This window comes from Apodemus sylvaticus, chromosome 11 (assembly GCF_947179515.1).
Source record: "Apodemus sylvaticus chromosome 11, mApoSyl1.1, whole genome shotgun sequence".
Taxonomy (NCBI): Eukaryota; Metazoa; Chordata; class Mammalia; order Rodentia; family Muridae; genus Apodemus; species Apodemus sylvaticus.
This window is the reverse complement of record NC_067482.1, coordinates 106,818,883-106,843,501: the sequence shown is the minus strand read 5'-3', so window position 1 is coordinate 106,843,501 and position 24,619 is coordinate 106,818,883. Positions and strand designations below refer to the sequence as shown.

At 39.7% G+C, this 24,619-nt stretch overlaps 1 protein-coding gene across 5 annotated transcripts in view; it reads right to left on the bottom strand.

Annotated features, from left to right (window-relative positions):
• Nucleotides 1-10,487: 10,487 nt before the first annotated feature.
• The window catches only part of Asb3 (ankyrin repeat and SOCS box containing 3), a 152,178-nt gene continuing 138,046 nt past the window's right edge, over nucleotides 10,488-24,619 (bottom strand). For 3 of the 5 annotated variants that reach the window (XM_052198390.1, XM_052198391.1, XM_052198392.1), the window contains one exon: nucleotides 10,488-11,978. In XM_052198390.1, coding sequence (XP_052054350.1) covers nucleotides 11,773-11,978 — 206 coding nt within the window. In that variant the 3' untranslated portion in view covers nucleotides 10,488-11,772. The remainder of the gene's footprint in view (nucleotides 11,979-24,619) is intronic. The other 2 variants (XR_007980154.1, XR_007980155.1) reach the window with 2 other exon arrangements.

Below are 24,619 nucleotides of genomic sequence, written 5' to 3'. Positions count from 1 at the left end.
TCAATCTGAAATTCATATTTTAATAGAGGCATCTGAAAATGTTGACTCTATCAACCAACAGGGAAATGAAACATGCACTGTGAGCTGAAGTTACCTTGGCCAATAACCATTCTGCTAAAATTCAAGAACATTTAGAAAACAGCTGTGATAGTATAGGATGGTATATTCATTCACAATGTGAGTCTGTCTTCAGGCAAGAACAACAATGCTATTATCTTTGTGGTCTGAGGCAATACTACAAGGGGAAAGAGAAGAAGGTAGAGAGAAGAGATCATGGGGTAGGAATCTTGAAAACATGGCCATGAGGGCTGGCCAGTTGAAGTAAGAGCACCTTAGATGAGTATGACAAATCATATTGTGGGATTATTGGCAGGGAGGTCGACATAACAGCAGAGAGGGTAGATATCTGCCCAGCTCTAGTGCTCACTAAGCCTTTTTATTAATATGAAATTTTTAGGTCTCTCATCTAGGAATTGAATGATCAAAGGAGTTGTAGAAACCTTCAGCTGAGGAGCCCCGGGGACTACAGTCACGGAGAACCACTTAAGTAGTGGCTCTGAGGCTCCTGACACCTCATAAACAGCCACATAGCAGTCTGTGGATTAGAGGGGGAAATCAGTGCTGCTGGTCAACCTAATACACATCCTCACCCATGGGATTTGCTGTTCCCAAAGTTCTGTTGGCTGCCACCATGGCCCCACACACCCAAACCCACTGGCAGGTTCCTTGAGTCAGCCCTCACTTACCATCCTAATCACAATCCACAGTTCTGTGTTAGGAGGTTTGGCCGCAGATCTGGCTGACACCACTACACCAGGGAGTTAGGATGCAGGCAAGGACTCCTGTGAAGCTTATAGCTGGTGGTGGCATCCTGAAGCACCAGATGTGGGCATGCTCCCCATCCTGAAAGGCTCCAGGACAAGTGGGAGTGCTGCTCTTTGTAAGTCTGTGGGAGGAGAGCAGAACTTTACAGGGGTGAGCAATGGGGCGTGAGCAATGGGGAAATCATGTGGCCTCACACCTGTACCTGAACCCCAAGCCACCCCACCTGCTGTGGTCCCTCCCTCCAATGCTGCTACAGAGCTTCCAGCACTCAAGTGGATTCTCCCTAAGTTTTATTTTGTTCTTTGACTCCAAACTCTGGTAAAAGTAAGGCAAATTTCATTATGTTTTAGGTCCATTTTATACTTAAACACTCTCAGTAGTTTTTCTAGGATGCTTTTGCAGTGCTTAAGCAGGCTTTGAGAGACTACCAGAAGAATGTGTCATTGTATTCTTTTCCCAGCCCACAGGAGTAGCCTTCCTGCCAAGAATAAACAAGTCCTAACTCTGCAGACTCCTACACAACTAGGTAGGAAACTATCACTGAACTGTGCTTTCAGCTTCACTAAAATTATGTCAAAGAACAGGAACAAGTGTAGAGCAGGGGAGGGGGGAACCACCTGTTCTCTCAGAAGCCAGAATCCCCAGCAAGCTTCCTCAGGCACAGCTAGGGAAGATGGAGCAGGCTGCAGTCTATAGGCACCAGCGTTCCATTCCTGTGCACAGCCAGTCAACAGTTCCTCACACATAAACACAAACAACCACCACCCCCCCCCCCAGAGAAAAAAGAAAAAATATCATCTTAACAAGGAATGAACACTAATCTCAATATGAGCAGAAGAGTCCAGAGTAGCTACAACTGAGCTGGGACCTCCAGAGATGACACAGACCAAGGGTAAATCTGAGGAGAGAGAGGTCCTAAGAGCTACCTGGCTAAGGTCACATTGACATTGGCAACCCCACTGCCAGGCTGGAAAGCAGCAGGGCACAAAGACTGCGAAGGACCGGTCCTTGCAGGCTTCAGCATGTGCACCAGGCTCTCCTTCCTGCCCTTCCTGACTGAGGTAGGAAAGTTCCCAGGCCTCCCCAGGTTGTTCTTAGCTCCCTTTCACTTTTTGGCTGAGGTCAAAGTCCCTGGCCCCTGTGATCAGCACCCAAGGCAAAGTTGTCCCAGGACGATCTTTCAGGAACTGAGGTAGGTGAAGTCAATAATGGTTCTCAAGCCCCTGTTCTGAGTCCACTTGGTTCCTCAGTCATTATCCTGTGAGTCAGGGGAAGATCAGAGAAGAGTCTAAGGTGGTGCTAAGCTGCCAGAGCAACTCTAGCTCTGGCATAGAGAACTCTCTGAAGTTACTCCCTCCACCCCGCGCCCCAATTCTTGGTTTCACTGGCCTCAAGGGAGCATTCAGCCCAGGAGTGGGGATCTGCCAAGCACAGGCAGACAGGAGGCCCTCTTCTTTGCTTCTTAGCCCTAAGCAGGCTAAACTTCTAGTTAGACAAAATGGGCTTCTTAATGGTTTGGGGTGATAGAGATCAGTCCAGAGCCACAAGGGTATAAACAACGATCAATTCTGAGACTGCATACCTCAAATCCAATGCAATCTATTCTTTTGGAGGGAGGGGTTTAGAAAATTTTAGATTACTTTAATCCCTGCCAGGATTAAATTCAAGTCATCAGACTTGGTGACAAGTGCCTAATTTACCAGCTGAACCATCTTGTCAGCTCCTCCAACAGTTTTGAAATTTAACAATAATACAGAAATGATAAAAAAAATTTAATTTTTCCTCCCAGCCCCTGCTCCCACAATGATGACTTTGAAACTAATCATTTATTAATAAATTCCTAGGCTGTAAGCTTTAGTTCATTTCCTTACTAACTCATAGCTTATGTAACCCAATCAAACTATTCTCTCTACCATACAGTTACTTACCGGTCCTCAGCCTCGTGTGTCCAAGCCTGGTGCTAACCTTCTTTATTCTATCCTGAGTTCAGCCACCTGCTGGTTTATGTACATCTCCTCAACCTCTGCTCAGATCTCATGCTTTGGGCCTCCACAGTGTTCCCTGGCGAATCTCCCTTTATCCTGAACATCTACCTGCTGGTTAGTTACAGCTCCTTCAGTCCCTGACTGCTTCTTCCTTACTGTCTTCCTTCAGCATCTCTCCCAGTGTGTCTCTTGAATCTCTCTTCATTGTCTATTTTCCAGAATCTTCTCTTCTCCTGCCTGTGCCCCACCTCCAATTTCCTACCTCAGCTCATTGGCCATAGGCTTTTTTATTGTCAGGTGATGCTTATAAGAGATTCTCTCTCTCTCTCTCTCTCTCTCTCTCTCTCTCTCTCTCTCTCTCTCTCTCTCTCTCTTTTTAAAATATTTTTATTTTCTACATTCTTTGTTTACATTCCAAATGATTTCCCCTTTCCAGGATTCCCCCCTCCCTATATGTCCCATAAACCTTCTTCTCTCCACCCATTCTCCAATTACCTCTCTCCTTTTTCTCTGTTCTTATATTCCCTTCCAGTGCTAGATCAATCCTTTCCAGGATCAGGACCCTCTCCATACTTCTTCATGGGTGTCATTTGTTATGTGATTTGTGCCTTGGGTTTTCAGGGCTTCCGGGATAACCTTACTTGGAACTTAAATAAAAATGGAAAAAAACAAAAGAAATTCTTCAAGAAAAAAGTGTTTTATGGCTAGCAAGCCTCGGCAGGAAAAGGCATTTCAAAGCAGGCCAGAGTAACTGTGTTTGGCCCTGGAATCCCACAAGCTAGCTGGATGGAACAGACTCCTACGACTTGACATCTTAATTCCTCATGTGTGCCTCTCCCATCTCACATGCTACAAACAAATAAACTACGTTATATTAAATAATTGTGTGTGTGTGTGTGTGTATTTTTTTGAAACAGGTTCTCACTGTGTAGCCCTGAGTAGTTTAAACTTCAGTATGTGAACTTGACTGATATGAGATCTACCTCACTCTTTCTCGTGAATGCTTCAATTAAAGGTGTGCACCAGCAAACACACAAACAACAACAAAACCCAAAGAAATTTAAATTGCGTGCTTGTGTGTGTGTGTGTGTGTGTGTGTTTGTGTGTGATAATCACATTTAAAGAAGACTAGTCCCTTTGAGGTGGGTATAGTAGAAGCTGAAGGGAGGAAAGGATAATGGGGAAGGAATGCATTGATAGTTTAATTTTAAAATATACTGTCAACCTTAAAAATATAACAATAGACTGGATGTGGCCCTGTCCCTGCTTTGTACTCAATATTATATACACAGCAGATAAACATACTGAATGAGCTATACACTTGCATTACCTTGGCTATTTACTGAAATAAATTTCATCCAGCATTACATCTCAAATAAGTCATTTTCCGATCCTCTTTCTTTTCTAGTTACACTGCTTCTCATCTTTTGCTTCAGTAACATTTTTATTGGGCTGGAAAGATAATTCAGTTGCTAAAAGGGCTTACTAATCTACCATGACAACTAGAATTCTGATTCTAGCACCAGGTAACAAGCTGAGTATCTTGAAAATGCCTGGAACTCCAGCTCTGAGGGATCTCATATGATTTTCTGGCCTCTCAGTACACACACACACACACACACACACACACACACATACACACACACACACAGAGAGAGAACAATTTTATAGTAATATTTTGACTGTTGAACTCTGACCAACATCATTAGATAAATCATATTTTTATATTGTATAGTAGTTGTGTTTTACATTCTTTCACTCACAAGTGTTTCAGCTAAACACACACACACACACACACACACACACACACAAAGCTTGCCTCTTTTCTGCCTCTCACATGAGCAGAGGAAACATCCCTCCACTCTTTTTTCCAGTAAATAGCTCCTGTGTGATTAGTTGCTCTATAAGTCTTTGTGATATACCTTGGCTTCTGACTGCCAGGAGACTTTTTATTTTAGACCTCTAACTCATGTATTTGGAGTGGGGGTGAAGGGGGGTGGGGGGGAGGGAGGAAGGGAGTGGGGGGAGGGGGAGATGGGGGAGTGGGGGGGCAGTGGGGCCTGCGAGGGTAGAAAGAGGCGAGGCTCACAAGTCACACATTCACGTTGTAGTGTGTTTTGTGTTGCATCTATGTTAAAGCACTATTTTCCAGTTATAAAGCATTGTCTTAGAAATGCTATTGGAAAATAAAATAGAGTAATGACAAAGTGTTGCAGAATAAAGAAAAATCACATAAGAACAAGAACTTCCTGGGCTGGAGAGATGGCTCAGCTGTTAAGAGCGCCAACTGCTCTTCTGAAGGTCATGAGTTCAAATCCCGGCAACCACATGATGCTTACAACCATCTGTAATGATATCTGATGGCCTCTTCTGGGGTGTCTGAAGACAGCTACAGTGTACTTACATATAATAAATAAATGAATCTTTAAAAAAAAGAATAAGAACATCCTAATTGCATTTACAACATGACAATTATTCTGAAAAACATTCTTGTTTCTTATTTAAAAAAACAACTTTGCCACCTAATGTGCTTTTAAACTAACAGTAAATGTGAACTCTGAAAGAAATACTCTTCTGGTTATTAGCACAGAAAGAAATATGCACACATTCACATTGAAGTGTGTTTTGTGTTTTGTCTATGCTAAAGCGATTTTTATTCCTGCCATAATGCATTGTACAGTTATTGCTGAGGAGTGCATATAAAAATACAACCTAATTATGAAATACAGTGTTGCAGATTAAAGAAATTCACAAACAAATAAGTTCTTTTTTTTTAATAATGAGCTCTTTGCTTTCCCTTTACCAACGGTAACCTTTTTTTAATATTATCTTTTATTCTTTTTATACATTCCATATTTTATTACCCACCCCACCCCTGTCCACCCTGCAACTGTTTCACATCCCATACCTTCTCATCTCCCCATGTCTCCATGTAGATGTCCCCACCGCACCCCCACATGACCTCTAAACTCCCTGGGGCCTCCAGTCCCTTGAGGGTTAGGTGTAGCATCTCTGAATGAACACAGACCCGGCAGTCCTCTACTGTGTGTCGGGGGCCTCATATCAGCTGGTCTACGCTGCCTGGTTGGTGGTCCAGTGTTTGAGAGATCTCAGGAATCCAGATTAATTGAGACTGCTGATCCTCCTACAGGGTACTCCTTCAGCTTCATTCAGCCTTCCCTAATTCTTTTTTTTTTTTCTTTTTCTTTTTTTTATTTATTGAAAAGGGATGTAAAAACACTTTATGACAAAATTAAAGATTTACATGGAAAATATTTCAGATAAACACGTTAAAATTGACAATTTTCATGGAATATTAAAGAGTAAAGTGGTAGACATGTAAAACATTGCTAAATTAATTGAAATATGAGATAGAAACATTTTATGATAGAATTGAAGATTTACGTGGAAAATATTTCTGATAAGATTGTAGAAAAATGTAGAAAAACATGTTAGAATTGACAATAATCATGGAAAATTTTATATAGATATAATAATGGTAGGTATAAAAGTATTCCTAAGTTGAGTGAATGTGTAATTATAAACATTTTCTGATAAACTTGAAGATTTACATGGAAAATATTTCTGATATTTCTGAAAATTTTCTGCACCTGAGGTTCTTTCTTCTATCTCTTGTATTCTGTTGTTGATGCTTGCATCTATGTCTCCTGAATTCTTTTCAAGGTTTTCTATCTCCAGAGATGCCTCACTTTGTGATTTGATTGTTTCTACTTCCACTTTTAGATCCTGGATGGTTTTGTTCAGTTCCTTCATTTGATTGTTTATGTTTTTCTATAATTCTTTAAGGGATTTTTGTGTTTCTTCTTTAAGGGCTTTTACCTGTTGACCGATGTTCTCCTGTATTTCTTTAAGGAAGTTATTTAAGTCTTTCTTGAAGCCCTCTATCAGCATCATGATATACGATTTTAAATCCAACTCTTGCTTTTCAGGTGTGTTGAGGTATCTGGGACTTGCTGGGGTGGGAGAACTGGGTTCTATTGTTGCCATGTGGCCTTGGTTTCTGTTGGTAGGGTTCTTGTGCTTGCCTTTTACCATCTGGTTATCTCTGGTGCTAGTTGGTATTGTTGTCTCTGACTGGAGTTTGTTCCTCCTGTGGGCCTGTGAGCCTGTGAGCCTGTGTCCTTACTCCTCTGAGCTCAAAAGTGAAAGCACTGCTGGGAGATCTCTCTCTCCTGGTGGGCTATTATACACAGAAGGTTCCCAGCTCCCTGGTATAAAATCAAATAAGAACTTTCTAATCGCATTCAGAACATGACATTTATTGTGGGAAACATTCTTGTTTTCTTCTAAACAACAGTCCTTTTGAAATTAATGTTTCAACTATTAGTACATGTGAACTTTTTTATGGTTTTTGTTTGTTTGTTTTGTTTTTGTTTTGTTTTGTTTTGTTTTGTTTTGTTTTTTTTGAGACAGGGTTTCTCTGTGTAGCCCTGGCTGTCCTGGAACTCACTCTGTAGACCAGGCTGGCCTTGAACTCAGAAATCTGCCTGCCTCTGCCTCCCAAGTGCTGGGATTACAGGTGTGGGCCACTACACCCGGCTGGCTACATGTGAACTCTTAAACACTCTTCTGATTACTAGCACAGAGAGGAACACAAAGTCATTCATGTTGTACTCTGTTTTTTGTAAGGTCTTTGTCAAAGTAATTTTCTTCCAGCTATAATGAATTTTACACTTTTGTGTGAAATGTGTCTGCAAAAATGCATGAATATAATGGCGTTGGGTGTCCAATGCTAAAGAAAATCAATTATAAAGATGAATATAAGTCATTTTAAAGATGACTTATTGGACTTGCTGGTTTTCTATTTCAACACAAGCTGGAGTTACTACAGACAAAGGAGCTTCAGGTGAGGAAATGCAACTAGGACATTCAGTTGTAAGGCATTTTCTCAATTCATGTTCTACTGGGGATGGCCCATTAATTACAAAACAGATCTTACTTAAGGCATTTTCAACATGACTTATTTGAGGAAAGTCCTTGATTTCTTGTAAAAAACATACCATCACTGCCTAATGTGTTTAATCTAAAAGTATGTGTGAATACTAAAAGAAACACTCTTCTTGTAATTATCACCGAGAGGAACATGCACACATTCTCGTTGTACTCTGAATTGTGCAGCTTCTTTGTTGAAGTACTTTTCTCTCAGCCATAATGCATTGCATATTATTTTGTAAAATATGTAAGGGAATATATATGAAATGAATGTTATTCAGTGCCCCATCTTAAAGTAAGTCAATTACAAATAAGAAGTTACTTAATATGTTTAATCTATTGTGAGAACCATTTTTGTTTTCTTCTAAAAAACCATACCTTTTACTATCTAATGTGTTTATGTTCACGGTACATTTGAAGACTAAAAAACACTCTTCCAGATATTAGCACAGAAAGCAACACACATGCATTCATGTTGTAGTGCGTTCTGTGTAGAGTAAAAGCACTTTTTCCCAGTTATAATGCATTATACAGTTTTCTCTTAGAAATATACAGAAAAAGTTTTTTTTTTTTTTTAAAGATTTATTTATTTATTTATTTATTATATGTAAGTATGCTGTAACTGTCTTCAGACACTCCAGAAGAGGGAGTGTCAGATCTTGTTATGGATGGTTGTGAGCCACCATGTGGTTGCTGGGATTTGAACTCAGGACCTTTGGAAGAGCAGTCAGTGCTCTTAACCGCTGAGCCATCTCTCCAGCCCAGAAAAAGTTTTAAAACTGATAATTTTCAAGGAAAATTATTCAGACAAAATGGTAGTCATAAAATACATTGAAAAAAGAAGAAGAAACTCTATTACACTGAAAATTTACATGGAAAATAAGTCTGAAAAAGTTGATGAAATATATAGAAAAATGGATAAATATTGAAGATTACTGGGAAAAGTATACCGGGAAAAGATAAAATGGAAGACATTAAAAGTCATTTCTAAATTACTTCAAAAAGAATTATAAATAACTTCTTAAAAATTGAAGATGTAAATGGAATATATTTCTGATAAAACCCTAACACCCTAACCCTAACCCCTAACCTTAATCCCTAACCCTAACAACCCTAACCCTAACACTAAGCCCTAACTCTAACTCTAACCCCTAACCCCCGTCTAACCCTAACCTGAACCCTGAACCCTAACCCTTAGTCCTAATCTGAACCCTAAACACTAACCCTAACCCCTAACACTAACCACCTAACCATAACTCCCAATCCTAACCTCTAACCCCTAAACCCCCAACCCCAAACCCAACCCCAACCCTAAAACTTTAACCCTAACTCCTAACCCCAACCCTAACCCTAAGTGTTAGGATTCTGTCTAAGCTCTACCCCACAATTACCTGGCAACAGCCAAGTATGCCCCTTCCCACAGTTGCCTGGCAACAGCCAGGTAGACCTGGTCCACTATAAAAGGGGCTGCTTGCCCCCCCTCTTTCTCATCGCTCTTGCCTCTTGGCACTCTCACCTCTCTCCTCTCTGCCCCGATTGGGTTCTTCTCCCCTACCACCCTTTCCACATGGTCATGGCCAGCCTCCACTTCTCTACTCTCTCTCTGCCTTCCTCTACCTCCACTACCCCACTAACCGCCATCCTCTGTCCTGAATAAACTCTATTCTATACCATGCTTGTGTGTGTCTGGTCCCTCAGGGGGAAGGGATGCCTGGGCATGGGCCTGCCTAGGGACCCTTCCCCACACTGCCATATACCATCCTCTAAACCTCTTTCTCTTTTATGAACCCAACACTAACTATAACCGTAACCCTCTAACCTAACCTAGCTTTACCCACATGTAACTCCTGACACAATTACATGTGCCTAGAAAAAGAGGTATACACATCCATCCACAGAAGACATAAGCCAATATGTCTAACTTTCACAGCTTCTTTAGTCCTTATCTGTGAGCACTAATGCCCTCTACAGTCACCCTCCTGTCCACATGGCTGGCCAGGAGTCACAATTCACTATCACTGCTCAGCATCATCAGAATCCAAGAGAATTTCATACTGCGTATTGCTATCCTAGAAGAACAAGCTTCAAAGTACAGTTCCTATGAGATGCTGTCACCTTTCACTACTGTAAAGTCCAAAACTCATAAAAACCCTAACCCCTAACCCTAACCATCCTAACCTTAACCCCTAACCCTATCAACCCTAACCCTAACACTAAGCCCCAACCCTAACCCCTAACCCACCTATCTTGCCTCTTGGCACTCTCACCTCTCTGCCCCTCTTGAGCTCTCCGCCCCCACGTGTCATGTCCGGCCTCCACTTCTCTATTTTTTTTTCTCTCTCTCTCTCTGTCTCTCTCTCTGTCGCTCTGTCTCTGTCTCTGTCTCTGTCTCTCTCTCTGCCTCCACTACCCCATTAACTCCCATCCCCTGTCCTGAATAAACTCTATACTATCCTATCCTATCCTATCCTATCCTATCCTATCCTATCCTATACTATACTATACCATGGCTGTGTGTGTCTCTGGCTATCTGTATTGACTTTCAAGGCTTCAAAAATAAAACAATAATAACTTATGGGAAATCAGGGTTTTATAATACATTTGGAAATAAACAAAATACATCAAAAGATATACTTTTTAAAAGCATTCTACATACACTTGGCCATAAGCAAAAACAAAATCTGACACAGAGTTTGAAAAATAAAAGTCACATTATTCTAAAAATAAAATTTTAAAATATTAGAATACCTTTATTAAACAGAACCATCAGAATTTCTGCCTGATTCTCAATAACTAACTTTTTATCCTCACCAAACTAGTCTTGAATGTAAACATGAGCCTGTCTTCCCAATCAGTTATCATGAAGTCCATCTTCATTATTCTCCTTTCAAGGGCCTATCAGAGATGGGCCCAGCTGATCTACCCAATCACAGGTTGCTGACAAGAAGGCTTGCCTCCTGTAGAAATCATCCTCTGGTGCCTATCATGACAGCAACACTCTAGTACCTTGTTCTTAAGGCTAATTTCCAATTCCCTAGATAACTAAATTGATCATGTTTGATTTTTTTGACATAAATAAAATGGTTGTAAAAATTCATGATGCAGTATTCTGAGGTCCTTATTTCATCCATGATCTAAAAATACATCCAGATATTAAGAGAGAAAAACATATTAATGTGATATAATTGACTATTGGTGACTAACAGGAACAAACTATCCTGCTATTGTGGAACTGAATGAAGCCTAGCTATTATATTTAGCATTATATTACTGAAATGTGAACCATTCTTTCACTATAGGTAGTGCTGTATGAATGTCCCTTTCAGGTTTATTAATATTCTAGGTACAGTAAAATACTTCTAAAGATGACAAAATTTGTTTATGCTGTATATGTCTCTAAGTTTAGATGCATTGTCTTTGAAAACTAAAAATAGGGTATCTTTTGCCAAAAGAGTATAAAGAAAGAACAAACCTAGGGGGTGATAAATCAACAATATGACTGGCTTTTTATGTTCTTTACGTGTGAAAATGCAAAAGTATTAACACCTCATAAAAACGTTTGAATTAAGAAATGAGAACAGATTATAACATGGAGGAAAATTTCCTCTTTATAAACATTGAAGATATTCATCCCTAAATAAGATAATAACAATGGTACATAATTCAAAAGTACAGATGTTATAACTTCTTCCTGGAAAGTTTATGGATTCTATGCTTAGCTCCCAGCACAAGTGAACATGAATCCTAAGTAGAAAGTAGTCACATCCAGCACCACAGCAGAATCAGTTTATTAGCAGAATAAAGTAGAAAATGGTCAGGTAAACAAATAGTTTACAACAAAGTATACTGGAAATAAAACTGAGTAAGTCTAGATGAATAAGGTTTACAATATTGGGAAATAGGCAAACTGGGAAACCCAGCTGTAAACATTTACATTTCCTATTGTCCCCAAGGCTAAACAATCACACAAAGCCATCTTTTGTGACTAAATAGTATTAAAAAACCTGTGTCAGGTGGCCTCACTGATTGCTCCATCATGATTAGCTCCTGTTTCTGGAATCTCATTCATTCTCAAAACCTCTTCATACAGCAAATAGCTCTGCAGACTTCTGGGAAGTGGCAACTGATGGAGGAAAATGTCAGAATGAAGGTGCTCTGCCTTTAGACTGGCCCGAATTTCCAAACGACAAAGATGGGTTAGGCTTGGAACAGAGGCTGAAAAAACAAACAAGTATAATTTTGACTAAGAGTGGATTGAATCAATGGTTGGGTAAGTAAGAGCTCTTGCTATGAAAATATGACCTGAGTTTGAACTTCAGAAACCATGGAAAAGCCATCACGGCAACCAGCAACTCTGACCCCACAGACAGTCTGACTGTAAGGCAGACAGGAGCATCAGTGCAGCATGCTGGCTACCAAGCTACTTCCAGATTCAGTGAGAAACCCTGTATTAAGGCAAGTAATACACTAACATTCTCCTGTGCCCCCCAGAATATGCACACTATCATGAATGCAAATATACATACACAAACACATATACATACACACAAGCAATACATTAAGATAAACAACCAGCCCATGTCTATAAAAAAGAGAAACAGTACATTGCTTAGTCTTGTCGTGAAAGAAGTCAGAATGACTACATAGAACTTGTACTTACTTTCTCCACTTGGTTGCTCACACTTCAATTGGTCACATACTGAAGTCAGCATCCAGAGCCAGAAAAAGTAAATGTTTAAATTCTAAGAATTGGACAATACAAGCTAACACTTAAGAAAACCCTGAACAGAAATTGCTACTTCCCTTTTAGTCTGTTTTATTACAAAAGGTTCTGAACCTAACACATCAAGTGAATGGATCTGTATCTTGACCATTTCCTCTTTGCATCTATGATATAAAATACAGTTTCAAGGTCTGGGAAGATGGCTCAAAAGTTAGTAACACTAGCTGTTCTTCCAAAGGACCCAGGCTCAATTTGTAGCACCTACACAGTAACTCATAACTGCTTGTAACTCCAGTTTCAGGGGATCTAATGCCCACATCTGACCTTAATAGGTACCAGGCATGCATGTGGTACACAGACACACATGCATGAAAAACATCCACCAAATTTTAAAAAATATTTTTTAAGAAATTTCAAAATCAGCACAGAAACAGACCATTCACTGAGTGTACTTTATGCCACACACCCATCACATATTCTAGTTTTGTATTATTTATTCCAGGCTATACATACATTAGAAAATTTTTGTTTGTTTCTTTGGGCTTCCTAAGGCCAAGTTGTACCACTGATCTGCCCCAGACTCTGGGATTTATAACCGTACTTTATTAAGATGGGAAAATGGACATTTCAAACATCACAAAACAATCTAACTGGCAGAGCCGAGGTTTAAATTCAGATCCATTTGACCCCGACTCTTAAGGGTGGGTGACTATCTTCTATAGCCATGGGAGGAAGCAAATTCTCATAGAATAATCCATGTACACATAACTGAGAACCACCTCATGACAGCAGCATCAACTTCTAAACTGAAAGTGTTAACTGAAGAAAATAATGTCCACAAAAAACAAAACAGCTAATGCTTTTATGTGGCACAAACCTTTGTTAGTAGAGAAATCTCGAAATCCTCGTGCGATGTAAATGGCAAAAGAGCTAGGGCAGGAGTATCAACTCAAGTACCACGGAGAGCATATTTGGGGCCAATCCATATTGTTCTCTACACCCTAGTCCACAAGGGCTAAGACAAGCTAATTTTCTAACATTCAAAATTCACCATATCAAAACAACTGACATTATCTAATTATCTTAAATTTTAGTTTCTGTTCACTCTACTAAGAGTTTTAAAAACAATAGTCATTAGGAAAAAGTGGCAACAAAAGAATGGAAAGTAACCTGAAACAAGGTAGATTAATGATGTGAATATAAATGGCAGTAAAGATCCAGATGAATACTACCAATGTGTGAAGATTAAACAAAGAGCCAAAGAAAAACTATTGAGTACAATTTTGAAACCTGGTATGAGGATAGTGTAATGTTGTAGAGTTGTGGAAATTACTAGAAGTATATGACATACATAAATGTGACTTCTGAGAACTAGCATTCGTAAGTACAATGTAACGTATAGATAATAGTGAGGGTTTTGAAAACAAAATTAAAATTTAAACGCTTTTGCTTATCTAACAATATTTATCATTTAGCATATACAATATATATACTGGGGCAAAACTAGTTATCTAACACTATTGAAGATGTAATTAAAAGAAAATACCTAAAGTCAATAACTGATTAGAATTCATTACCTTGTTAATATATTTGATATTTAAAAATCTATATGAAATAAGTTCAAATAAAACATTAAGTCATCTCAAATACATGATTTTATTTTCCTTATTTCCTTAAACGTAACTTTTCTATTCAGTCAGTATACCTTTTATATAATAAGTATTTTACATAACTGCACAATATATAATATTAGATATGTAAATAAATGTGTGTGGGTGTTTGAGTGTGTGTTTGTGTATGTGCATGCACTTGGAAGTCATCATTTGGATCTAGCTAACAACAGTTATATTGCTGTAATGTGGTAGGCAAATCATTTAAGCCTCTCCTAACAAATGTAGATTAGTCCAATTTATTTTAATAACAAGTAGTTGAGCTTCCACATACAAATGTGCATAAACATGATGAGATATGCAGTGAAGACAAGACTCTAATGGTATAATTTGATAAGGCTTGACACTTCAAGAAAATTTAAAGCAGTGGATTTATTTGGGTTACTTGTAAGAATGCGGGTGCTCAAAGGCAGCTAAAACTCCAGGAAGTTTTTTGACCAAATTACACATCTATACCAGTGCAGTTTTATTGGATTTGATGATTTACACCTTATGTAACTTTTGTGATGGGAGGAAGAGGCCATGAGAGAAGTTACTGAAGGGTAGTGAGTCCTGTGAGTCTCAGGAACTTGTTTGTCCCTCCCATTAGGAAGGGATTTTAATAGACTCAATTTCATGATAGTCACACATGGGTGGTCACAGCTGCTGTAATTAAAGAAGGCAATTTTCACATCAACACTAAAGGGAACAAAGACACAAGAATATAGTCCATGATACAAATCAAAGAGAAAATATTCCATGATAATGTCACTAACTTTTCTTTATCAGCCCTAAACTGCAATTATTTTACATTCCATTCCCCTTTCCACTTCTTTTAACAAATTAGTTGGGGCAGGATACAGGCATCTAACTAGTACTGTGTAAAGCCTGCCAAAAAGTAAATTGGAACTCATACAGTGGGAAGCCAGACTATTGATGGTTGAGGTTCATTTTTACAGAGCATGTGGAAATATTAGTAATGAGACATCTCTTACGTAAAATAACTTGAATAACCCAATGTTTATATACTGAGAAGCAGGAGCCACATTTATGTTGAAGAAAAGCTCAAGTCCAAGCATATCAAGAACCACCAAATAAAACCAGATACACTGAAACTTATAGCGGAGAAAGTGGGTAAGAGCCTCAAACACATGGGCACAGGGGGAAATTTCCTCAACAGAACACCAATAGCTTATGTTCTAAGATCAAGAGTCAAAAAATGGAACCTCATAAAATGGCAAAACTTCTATAAGGCAAAAGACACTGTCAATAGGACAAAACGGCAACCAACAGAAAGGATCTTTACCAATCCTACATCCGATGGAAAGCTAATATCCAATATATAAAAAGAACTCGAGAAGTTGGCCTCCAGCGAATCAAACAATCCTATTAAAAAATGGGATACAGGACTAACCAGATGGGCAGCACCAGGTATACAGAGATATCCCAAGTCTAACATCGCTTGGGACACAGCTGGCCAAACTTCTGCCTGTGCCCAGGGCCTGGACAGCTCTGCAGGATGTCTGTGTGCTAGCCCTGTCCTGGACTGTTTGCCCTGCAGAGTGATCTGCGTCCACCGTTTTTACTCCTGGTCGGACTGGACAGGCAACACCAGGTACAAAGAGACAACCTGAGTATAAACATTGCTTGAGGCAAGGCACACCAGGACTCCAACAGCACCCATGAGTAGGGCAGCACATCAGCAATCTGTGCCAGGGGAAACCCAGTCATACAGTGGTGCAGAAATAGCCTTACAGGTTTACAGGAGGTTCAAGCACCAGCCGGTGACCACAGGACCAACAAACACCAGATATAACAGAACAGCAAAAGGCAAACGTAGGAAAGTTACTAACAGAAATCAAGGTAATATGGCAGCATGTGAACCCAATTCTCCAACAACAGCAAGTCCTGGATACCCCAACAGACAAGAATAACATGATCTGGATTTAAAATCACTTATCATGATGCTATTAGATGTTTACAAGGAGGAAATCTCTTAAAGATATACAGGAGAACATGAATAAGGTAGAAGCACTTACAAAGTAAACACAAAAATCACTTAAAGAAATTCAGGAGAATATGGGTCAACAGATAGAAGCTTATAAAGAAGAAATGCAAAAATCACTTAAAGGGAGTTGCAGGGCGGCGGCAGCTCAGCAGTGGCTGGTTCAGCTGAAGGGTCATCAGCAGTGGAACCAAGGTGACAAAGGGTCCAGTTAGGCCCTGTGCCCATGACCACTGACCTTCGCTGTCCAGCCGGGCTGCAAGCAGCGGCGGATTTACGGTGCCTTTCACCGCACAGAAGCCACTTCAGAACTCTGCCTCCCACCAGTCACGAGAGACTCACCTCCATCTTGGTTCTCGGACTCCAGAGAGATCAGACAGACTGAGGTATGCAAACATAACCTGAGGCCAACATCTCAAGGGTCTAAGCCCGACGGGCGTTGGCCTGCATCCAGGCCCTGGGCTGTTCAGGGGGCCATCAGGGTGCCAAACCAGCCAGGAGTCTTTTGGCCTATTTTGCCTACAGGATGCCAGAGAGTGCTAGCAGGCAAAGCCGGCTAACAGGCATAGCCCGAGAATAACATATGGGGGCGTCTAGGCCCCAACAGGCCCTGGACTGACCCCAAGACCTGGGCTGCTCGGTGGGCCATCTGTGCGTCAACCCGCACAGGAGGTTGTTAGCCCAGCAGACTCGGCGCTTTCAGGGAGCTTGCACACACGCACGCCATCCTGGCCACCTAACAGAACCAATTAACAGTCATAGCCCGAGGGGAACTTTGCTCGGACCTTGGCCTCCCAGGCTTTTGCCTAGACTCAGGGCCTGAGCAGCTATGCTAGCCTTGTGTGCACCAACCCGATTGGGAGATCAGCTGCGCAGCAGAGTGGTCAGCATGCGGAAAAGGTCCCGGGGGCATACACCCTTCAGCACTCCCTGAAGGAGCAAACGGGCACCATCTGGTTCACAGACACAATCTGGGGCAAAGTACACTAGGACTGCAAGGGCACGCAAGAGGAGGACAGCACATCAGCAATCTGCTACAGGGGAAACCCAGCCATATAGTGTTGCAGAAATAGCCCCAGAGCCCCTTAGGAGGCCCAAACACCAGCCAGAGACAAGACCAACTAACTCCAGAGAAAAGATGGCAAAGGGCAAACACAGGAACGGTACTAACAGAAATCTAGGCAATATGGCAGCATCTGAACCAAACTCTCCAACATAAGCAATCCTGGTTATGCCAACACACCAGAGAAACAAGATTTGGATTTAAAATCACTGGTTATGATGATGCTAGAAGAACACAAAAAGGACATAAATGAATCTCTTAAGAAATACAGGGGAACACGAATAAGCTAGAAACCTGTATAATGGAAACACAAAAATCACTTAAAGAAATGCAGGAGAACTTGACTCAAGAGGCAGAAGTAATGAAAGAGGAAACACAAAAATCTCTTAAAGAATTACAGGAAAACACAAACAAACAAATAATGGAACTGAGCAAAACCATCCTGGATCTAAAAACGGAAGTAGAAACAACTAAGAAATCACAAAGGGAGACAACTTTGGAGATAGAAAACCTTGAGGAGAAATCAAGGGCCCATAGATGCAAATATAAACAACAGAATACAGAGATGGAGGAAAGAATCTCAGATGCCGAAGATACCGTAGAAACCATTGACTCAACAGTCAAAGGAAATGCAAGATGCAAAAAGCTTGTATCCCAGAACATCCAGGAAATCCAGGGTACAATGAGAAGACCAAACCTAAGGATTATAGGTATAGATGAGAGTGAAGATTTACAAGTGAAAGGGCCAGCAAATATCTTCAACAAAATTATGGAAGAAAACTTTCCCAACTTAAAGAGAGAGATGCCTATGAATATACAAGAAGCCTACAGAACTCCAAACAGACTGGATCTGAGCAGAAATACCTCTCGCCACATAATAATTAAAACGCCAAATGCACTAAACAAAGAAAGAATATTAAAGGCAGTAAGAGAAAAAGGCCAAGTAACATATAAAGGAAGACCTATCAGAATCAAACCAGACTTCTCACCAGAGACCATGAAAGCTAGAAGATCCTGGGCAGATCTCATGCAGACTCTAAGAGAACACAAATGTCAGCCAAGACTTCTATACCCAGCAAAACTCTCAATCTCAATAGATGGAGAAACCAAGACATTCCATGACAAAACCAAATTTACACCATATCTTTCCACAAACCCAGCTCTGCAAAGAATAAAAGGAGGAAAACTCCAATACAAAGAGGGAAACTACACCCTGGAAAAAGCAAGATAGTAACCTTCCTTCATCAAACCCAAAAGAAGATAACCACTCAAATATAAAAATAACATCAAAAATGACAGGAAGTAATAATCACTATTCCTTAAAATCTCTTAACATCAATGGACTCAATTCCCCAATAAAAAGACATAGACTAACAGACTGGATAAGGAAACAGGACCCTACATTTTGCTGCATACAGGAAACACACCTAAATGTCAAAGACAAAAACTACCTTAGAGTAAAAGGCTGGAAGACAATTTTACAAGCCAATGGTCTCGGGAAATGAGCCGGAGTAGCCATTCTAATATCAGATAAAATTGACTTTCAACCTCAAGTCATCAAAAGAGACACTGAGGGACACTTCTTGCTGGTCAAAGGAAAAATCCACCAAGAAGAACTTTTAATTCTGAACATCTATGCACCAAATGCAAGGGCACCCTTATTCGTAAAAGAAATTTACTAAAGCTCAAAGCACACATTTCACCTAACACAATAACACTCCACTATCCTCAATGGACCAATCAGGAAAACAGAAAAATAAACAGAGACACAGTAAAACTAATGGAAGCTTTGGACCAATTGGATTTGACTGATATTTATAGAACATTTCACCCTAAAGCAAAAGAATATACCTTTTTCTCAGCACGTCATGGTACCGTCTCCAAAATTGACCATATAATTGGTCACAAGACAGACCTCAACAAATACAAGAAGATTGAACTAATCCCATGCCTCCTATCAGATCACTATGGTGTAAGAGTGGTTTTCAATAGCAACAAAAAAAACAGAAAGCCCACATACACACGGAGGCTGAACAATACTCAGTGACACCTTGGCCAAAGAAGAAATAAAGAAAGAAATCAGAGACTTTTTAGAATTTAATGAAAATGAAGGCACAACATACCCAAATCTTTGGGACACAATGAAAGCAGTGCTAAGAGGAAAACTCATAGCCATGAGTGCCTCCAAAAAGAAAATGGAGAGAGCATACATTAGCAGCTTAACGACTCACCTGAAAGCCCTGGAACAAAAAGAAGCTATTTCACCCAGGAGGAGTAGAAGACAGGAAATCATCAAACTCAGGGCTGACATCAATCAAGTGGAAACAAAGAGATCCATAAAAAGAATCAACGAGTCCAGGAGCTGGTTATTTGAGAAAATCAACAAGTTAGATAAACCCTTAGCCAGACTGACCAAAGGGCACAGAGAAAGTATCCAAATTAGCAAAATTAGAAATGAAAAGGGAGATATAACAACAGAAACTGAGGAAATCCAAAAAATCATCAGATCCTACTACAAAAGCCTATACTCAACACAACTGGAGAATCTGGAGGAAATGGACAATTTCCTTGACAGATACCAAATACCAAAATTAAATCAGGACCAAATAGATCATCTAAACAGTCCCATAACCCCTAAATAAATAGAAGGGGGTCATAGAAAGTCTTCCAAGCGGGAAAAAAAAAAAAAAAAAAAAAAGAACAGGATCAGATGGTTTCAGTGCAGAATTCTATCAGACCTTCAAAGAAGACCTAACACCAATACTCTTCAAACTATTCCACAAATTAGAAACAGAAGGAACACTACCCAATTCCTTCTACGAAGCCACAATTACGCTGATACCAAAAACCACACAAAGATCCAACAAAGAAAGAACCTCAGACCAATTTCCCTTATGAACATCGATGCAAAAATACTCAAGAAAATTCTTGCCAACCGAATCCAAGAACACATCAAAACGATCATCCACCATGATCAAGTAGGCTTTATCCCAGGGATGCAGGGTTGGTTCAATATATGGAAATCAATCAATGCAATCCACTACATAAACAAACTCAAAGAAGAAAACCACATGGTCATTTCATTGGATGCTGAAAAAGCATTTGATAAAATTCAGCATCCTTTCATGCTTAAAGTCTTGGAAAGAACAGGAATTCAAGGGCCATACCTAAACATAATAGAAACAATATACAGCAAACTGGTAGCCAGCATCAATCTACATGGAGAGAAACTTGAAGCAATCCCATTAAAATCAGGGACTAGACAGGGCTGCCCCCTTTCTCCTTATCTTTTCAATATTGTACTTGAGGTACTAGCTTGGACAATTAGACAACATAAGGAGGTCAAAGGGATAGAAATTGGAAAGGAAGAAGTCAAACTATCATTATTTGCAGATGATATGATAGTCTAAGTTACCCAAAAAACTCCACTAGAGAATTCCTACAGCTGATAAACAACTTCAGCAAAGTGGCAGGTTATAAAATCAACTCAAGCAAATCAGTAGCCTTCCTATACTCAAAGGATAAGCAGGCTGAGAAAGAAATTAGGGAAATGACCCCCTTTACAATAGACACAAACAGTATAAAGTACCTTGGGGTGACTCTTACCAAACATGTGAAAGATCTGTATGACAAGAACTTCAAGACTCTGAAGAAGGAAATGGAAGAAGACCTCAAAAAATGGAAAACCCTCCCACGCTCATGGATCGGCAGGATTAAAATAGTTAAATTGGCCATTTTGCCAAAAGCAATAGAGAGATTCAACAGAATACCCATCAAAATCCCAACTCAATTCTTCACAGAGTTAGAAAGAGCAATCCTCAAATTCATCTGGAATAACAAAAAACCCAGGATAGCTAAAACTATTCTCAACAACAAAAGAAATTCTGGGGGTATCAGTATCCCAGACCTCAAGCAATACTACAGAGCAATAGTGTTAAAAACTGCATGGTATTGGTACAGTGACAGGCAGGCCGATCAATGGAACAGGACTGAAGATCCAGAAATGAACCCACACACCTATGGCCACTTGATCCTCGACAAAGGGGCGCAAAACATCCAATGGAATAAAGATAGCCTTTTCAACAAATGGTGCTGGTTCAACTGGAGGTCAGCATGCAGAAGAATGCGAATTGATCCATCCTTGTCTCCTTGTACTAAGCTCAACTCCAAATGGATCAAGGACTTCCACATAAAGCCAGATACTCTGAAGCTAATAGAAAAGAAACTGGAGAAGACCCTTGAGGACATCGGTACAGGGGGAAAGTTCCTGAACAGAACACCAATAGTTTATGCTCTAAGATCAAGAATTGACAAATGGAACCTCATAAAATTACAAAGTTTCTGTAAAGCAAAGGACACCATCAAAAGGGCAAATCGGCAACCAACAAATTGGGAAAAGAGCTTCACCAACCCTACATCAGATAGAGGGCTAATATCCAATATATATAAAGAACTCAAGAAGTTAGACTCCAGAAAACCAAATAACCCTATTAAAAAATGGGGTACAGAGTTAAACAAAGAATTTTCACCTGAAGAACTTCGGATTCTGGAGAAGCATCTTAAAAAATGCTCAACTTCATTAGTCCTTAGGGAAATACAAATCAAAACAACCCTGAGATTTCACCTTACACCAGTCAGAATGGCTAAGATTAAAAATTCAGGAGACAGCAGGTGTTGGCGAGGGTGTGGAGAAAGAGGAACACTCCTCCACTGCTGGTGGGGTTGCAAATCGATACAACCACTCTGGAAATCAGTCTGGCAGTTCCTCCGAAAACTGGGCACCTCACTTCCAGAAGATCCTGCTATACCACTCCTGGGCATATACCCAGAAGATTCCCCACCATGTAATAAGGATACATGTTCCACTATGTTCATAGCAGCCCTATTTATAATTGCCAGATGCTGGAAAGAACCCAGGTATCCCTCAACAGAATAGTGGCTGCAAAAAATATGGTATATATACACAATGGAGTACTATTCAGCCATTAGAAACAATGAATTCATGAAATTCTTAGGCAAATGGATGGAGCTGGAGAACATCATACTAAGTGAGGTAACCCAGACTCAAAAGATGAATCATGGTATGCACTCACGAATAAGTGGGTTTTAACCTAGAAAACTGGAATACCCAAAACATAATCCACACATCAAATGAGGTACAAGAAGAACAGAGGAGTGACCCCTTGTTCTGGAAAGACTCAGTGAAACAGTATAGGGCAAAACCAGAACAAGGAAGTGGGAAGAGTTGGGTGGGAAAACAGGGGGAAGGAAGGGGGCTGATGGGACTTTCGGGGAGTGGGGGTCTAGAAAAGGGGAAATCATTTGAAATGTAAATAAAAACTATATCGAATAAAAAAATCATTTAACAAAATAATAAAATCACTTAAAGAAATACAGGTGAACTGGGGTCAAGAGGTAGAAGTCATGAATGAGGAAACACAAAAATCTCTTAAAGAAATACAGGAAAACACAAACAAACAAGTGAAGGAACTGAGCAAAAACCATCCAGGATCTAAAAACAGAAGTAGACACAACTAAGAAATCACAAAGGGAGACAACTTTGGAGATGGAAAACCTTGGGAAGAAATCAGGGCGCATAGATACAAATATCAACAACAAAATACGAGATAGAGAAGAAAGAATCTCAGATGCCAAAGATACCATAGAAACCATTGACTCAACAGTCAAAGAAAATGCAAAATGCAAAAACCTTGTAACCCAAAACATTCAGCAAATCCAGGACACAATGAGATGACCAAACGAAAGGATTATAGTTATAGATGAGATTGAAAATTTACAAATAAAAGGGGCAGTGAATATCTTGAACAAAATTATGGAAGAAAACTTCCTTAACCTAAAGACAGAGGTGCCCATGAATATGAAAGAAGCCTACAGAACTCCAAACAGGCTGGACCAGAACAGAAATACCTCCTGTCAGATAATAATCAAAACCCTGAAAGTAATAAACAAAGAAAGAATATTAAGAGCAGTAAGAGAAAAAGGTTAAGTAACATATGAAAAATGACCTATCAGAATCGCACCAGACTTTTCACCAGAGACCATGAAAGCTAGAAGATCCTAGGCAGACATCATGCAGACTCTAAAGGAACACAAATGCCAGCCAAGACTACTATACCCAGCAAAACTCTCAATCACCATAGATGGAGAAACCAAGATGTCACAAGATAAAAAAAAATTACACAAAATATTTCAACAAACCCAGCCCTACGAAGGATAATAGGTAGAAAACAACAATACAAGGAGGGAAATGACACACTGGAAAAAGCAAGATAGTAACCTTCCTTCATCAAACCCAAAAGAAGATAACAAATCAAATATAAAATTAACATCAAAAATGACAGAAAGCAATAATCTCTATTCCTTAATATCTTTTAACATCAATGGACTGAATTCCCCCAATAAAAGACATAGACTAACAGACTGAATACTTAAACAGAACCCTACATTTTGCTGCATACAGGAACATACCTCAGTGTCAAAGACAAAAACTACCTTAGAGTAAAAGGCTGGAAGACAATTCTACAAGCAAATGGCCTCAGGAAATAAGCCAGAGTTGCTATTCTAATATCAGATAAAAGTGACTTTCAACCTAAAGTCATCAAGAGACATAGAAGGACACTTCTTGCTGGTCGAAGGAAAAACCACCAAGAAGAACTCTCAATTCTGAAAATCTATGCTCCAAATGCAAGGGCACCGTCATTCATAAAAGAAACTTTATTAAAGTTCAAAGCACACATTGCACCTAACACAAGAATTGTGGGTGACTTCAACACCCCACTCTCCTCAATGGACCAATCAGGAAAACAGAAAGTAAACAGGGATACAGCGAAACTAATTGAAGTTTTGGACCAATTGCATTTAACAAATATATATAGAACATTTCATGCCAAAGCAAAAGAATATACCTTTTTCTCAGCATGTCATGGTACCATCTCCAAAATGAATCATATAATTGGTCACAAGACAGACCTCAATAAATAAGAGAAGATCAAAATAATCCCATTCCTCCTATCAGAACACTATGGAGTAAAAGTGGTCTTCAATAGCAACAAAAACAACAGAAAGCCCACATACACATTGAGGCTGAACACTACTGTACTCCATGATACCTTGGTCAAGGAAGAAATAAAGAAAGAAATCAGAGACTTTTTAGAATTTAATGAAAATGAAGGCACAACATATCCAAATCTATGGGATACAATGAAAGCAGTGCTAAGAGGAAAATTCATAGCCCTGAGTGCCTCCAAAAAGAAAATAGAGAGAGCATATACTAGAAGCTTAACGACACACCTGAAAGCCCTGGAACAAAAAGAAGGTAATTCATCCAGGAGGAGGAGAAGACAGGAAATCATCAAACTCAGGGCTGAAATCAATCAAGTAGAAACGAAGAGAACC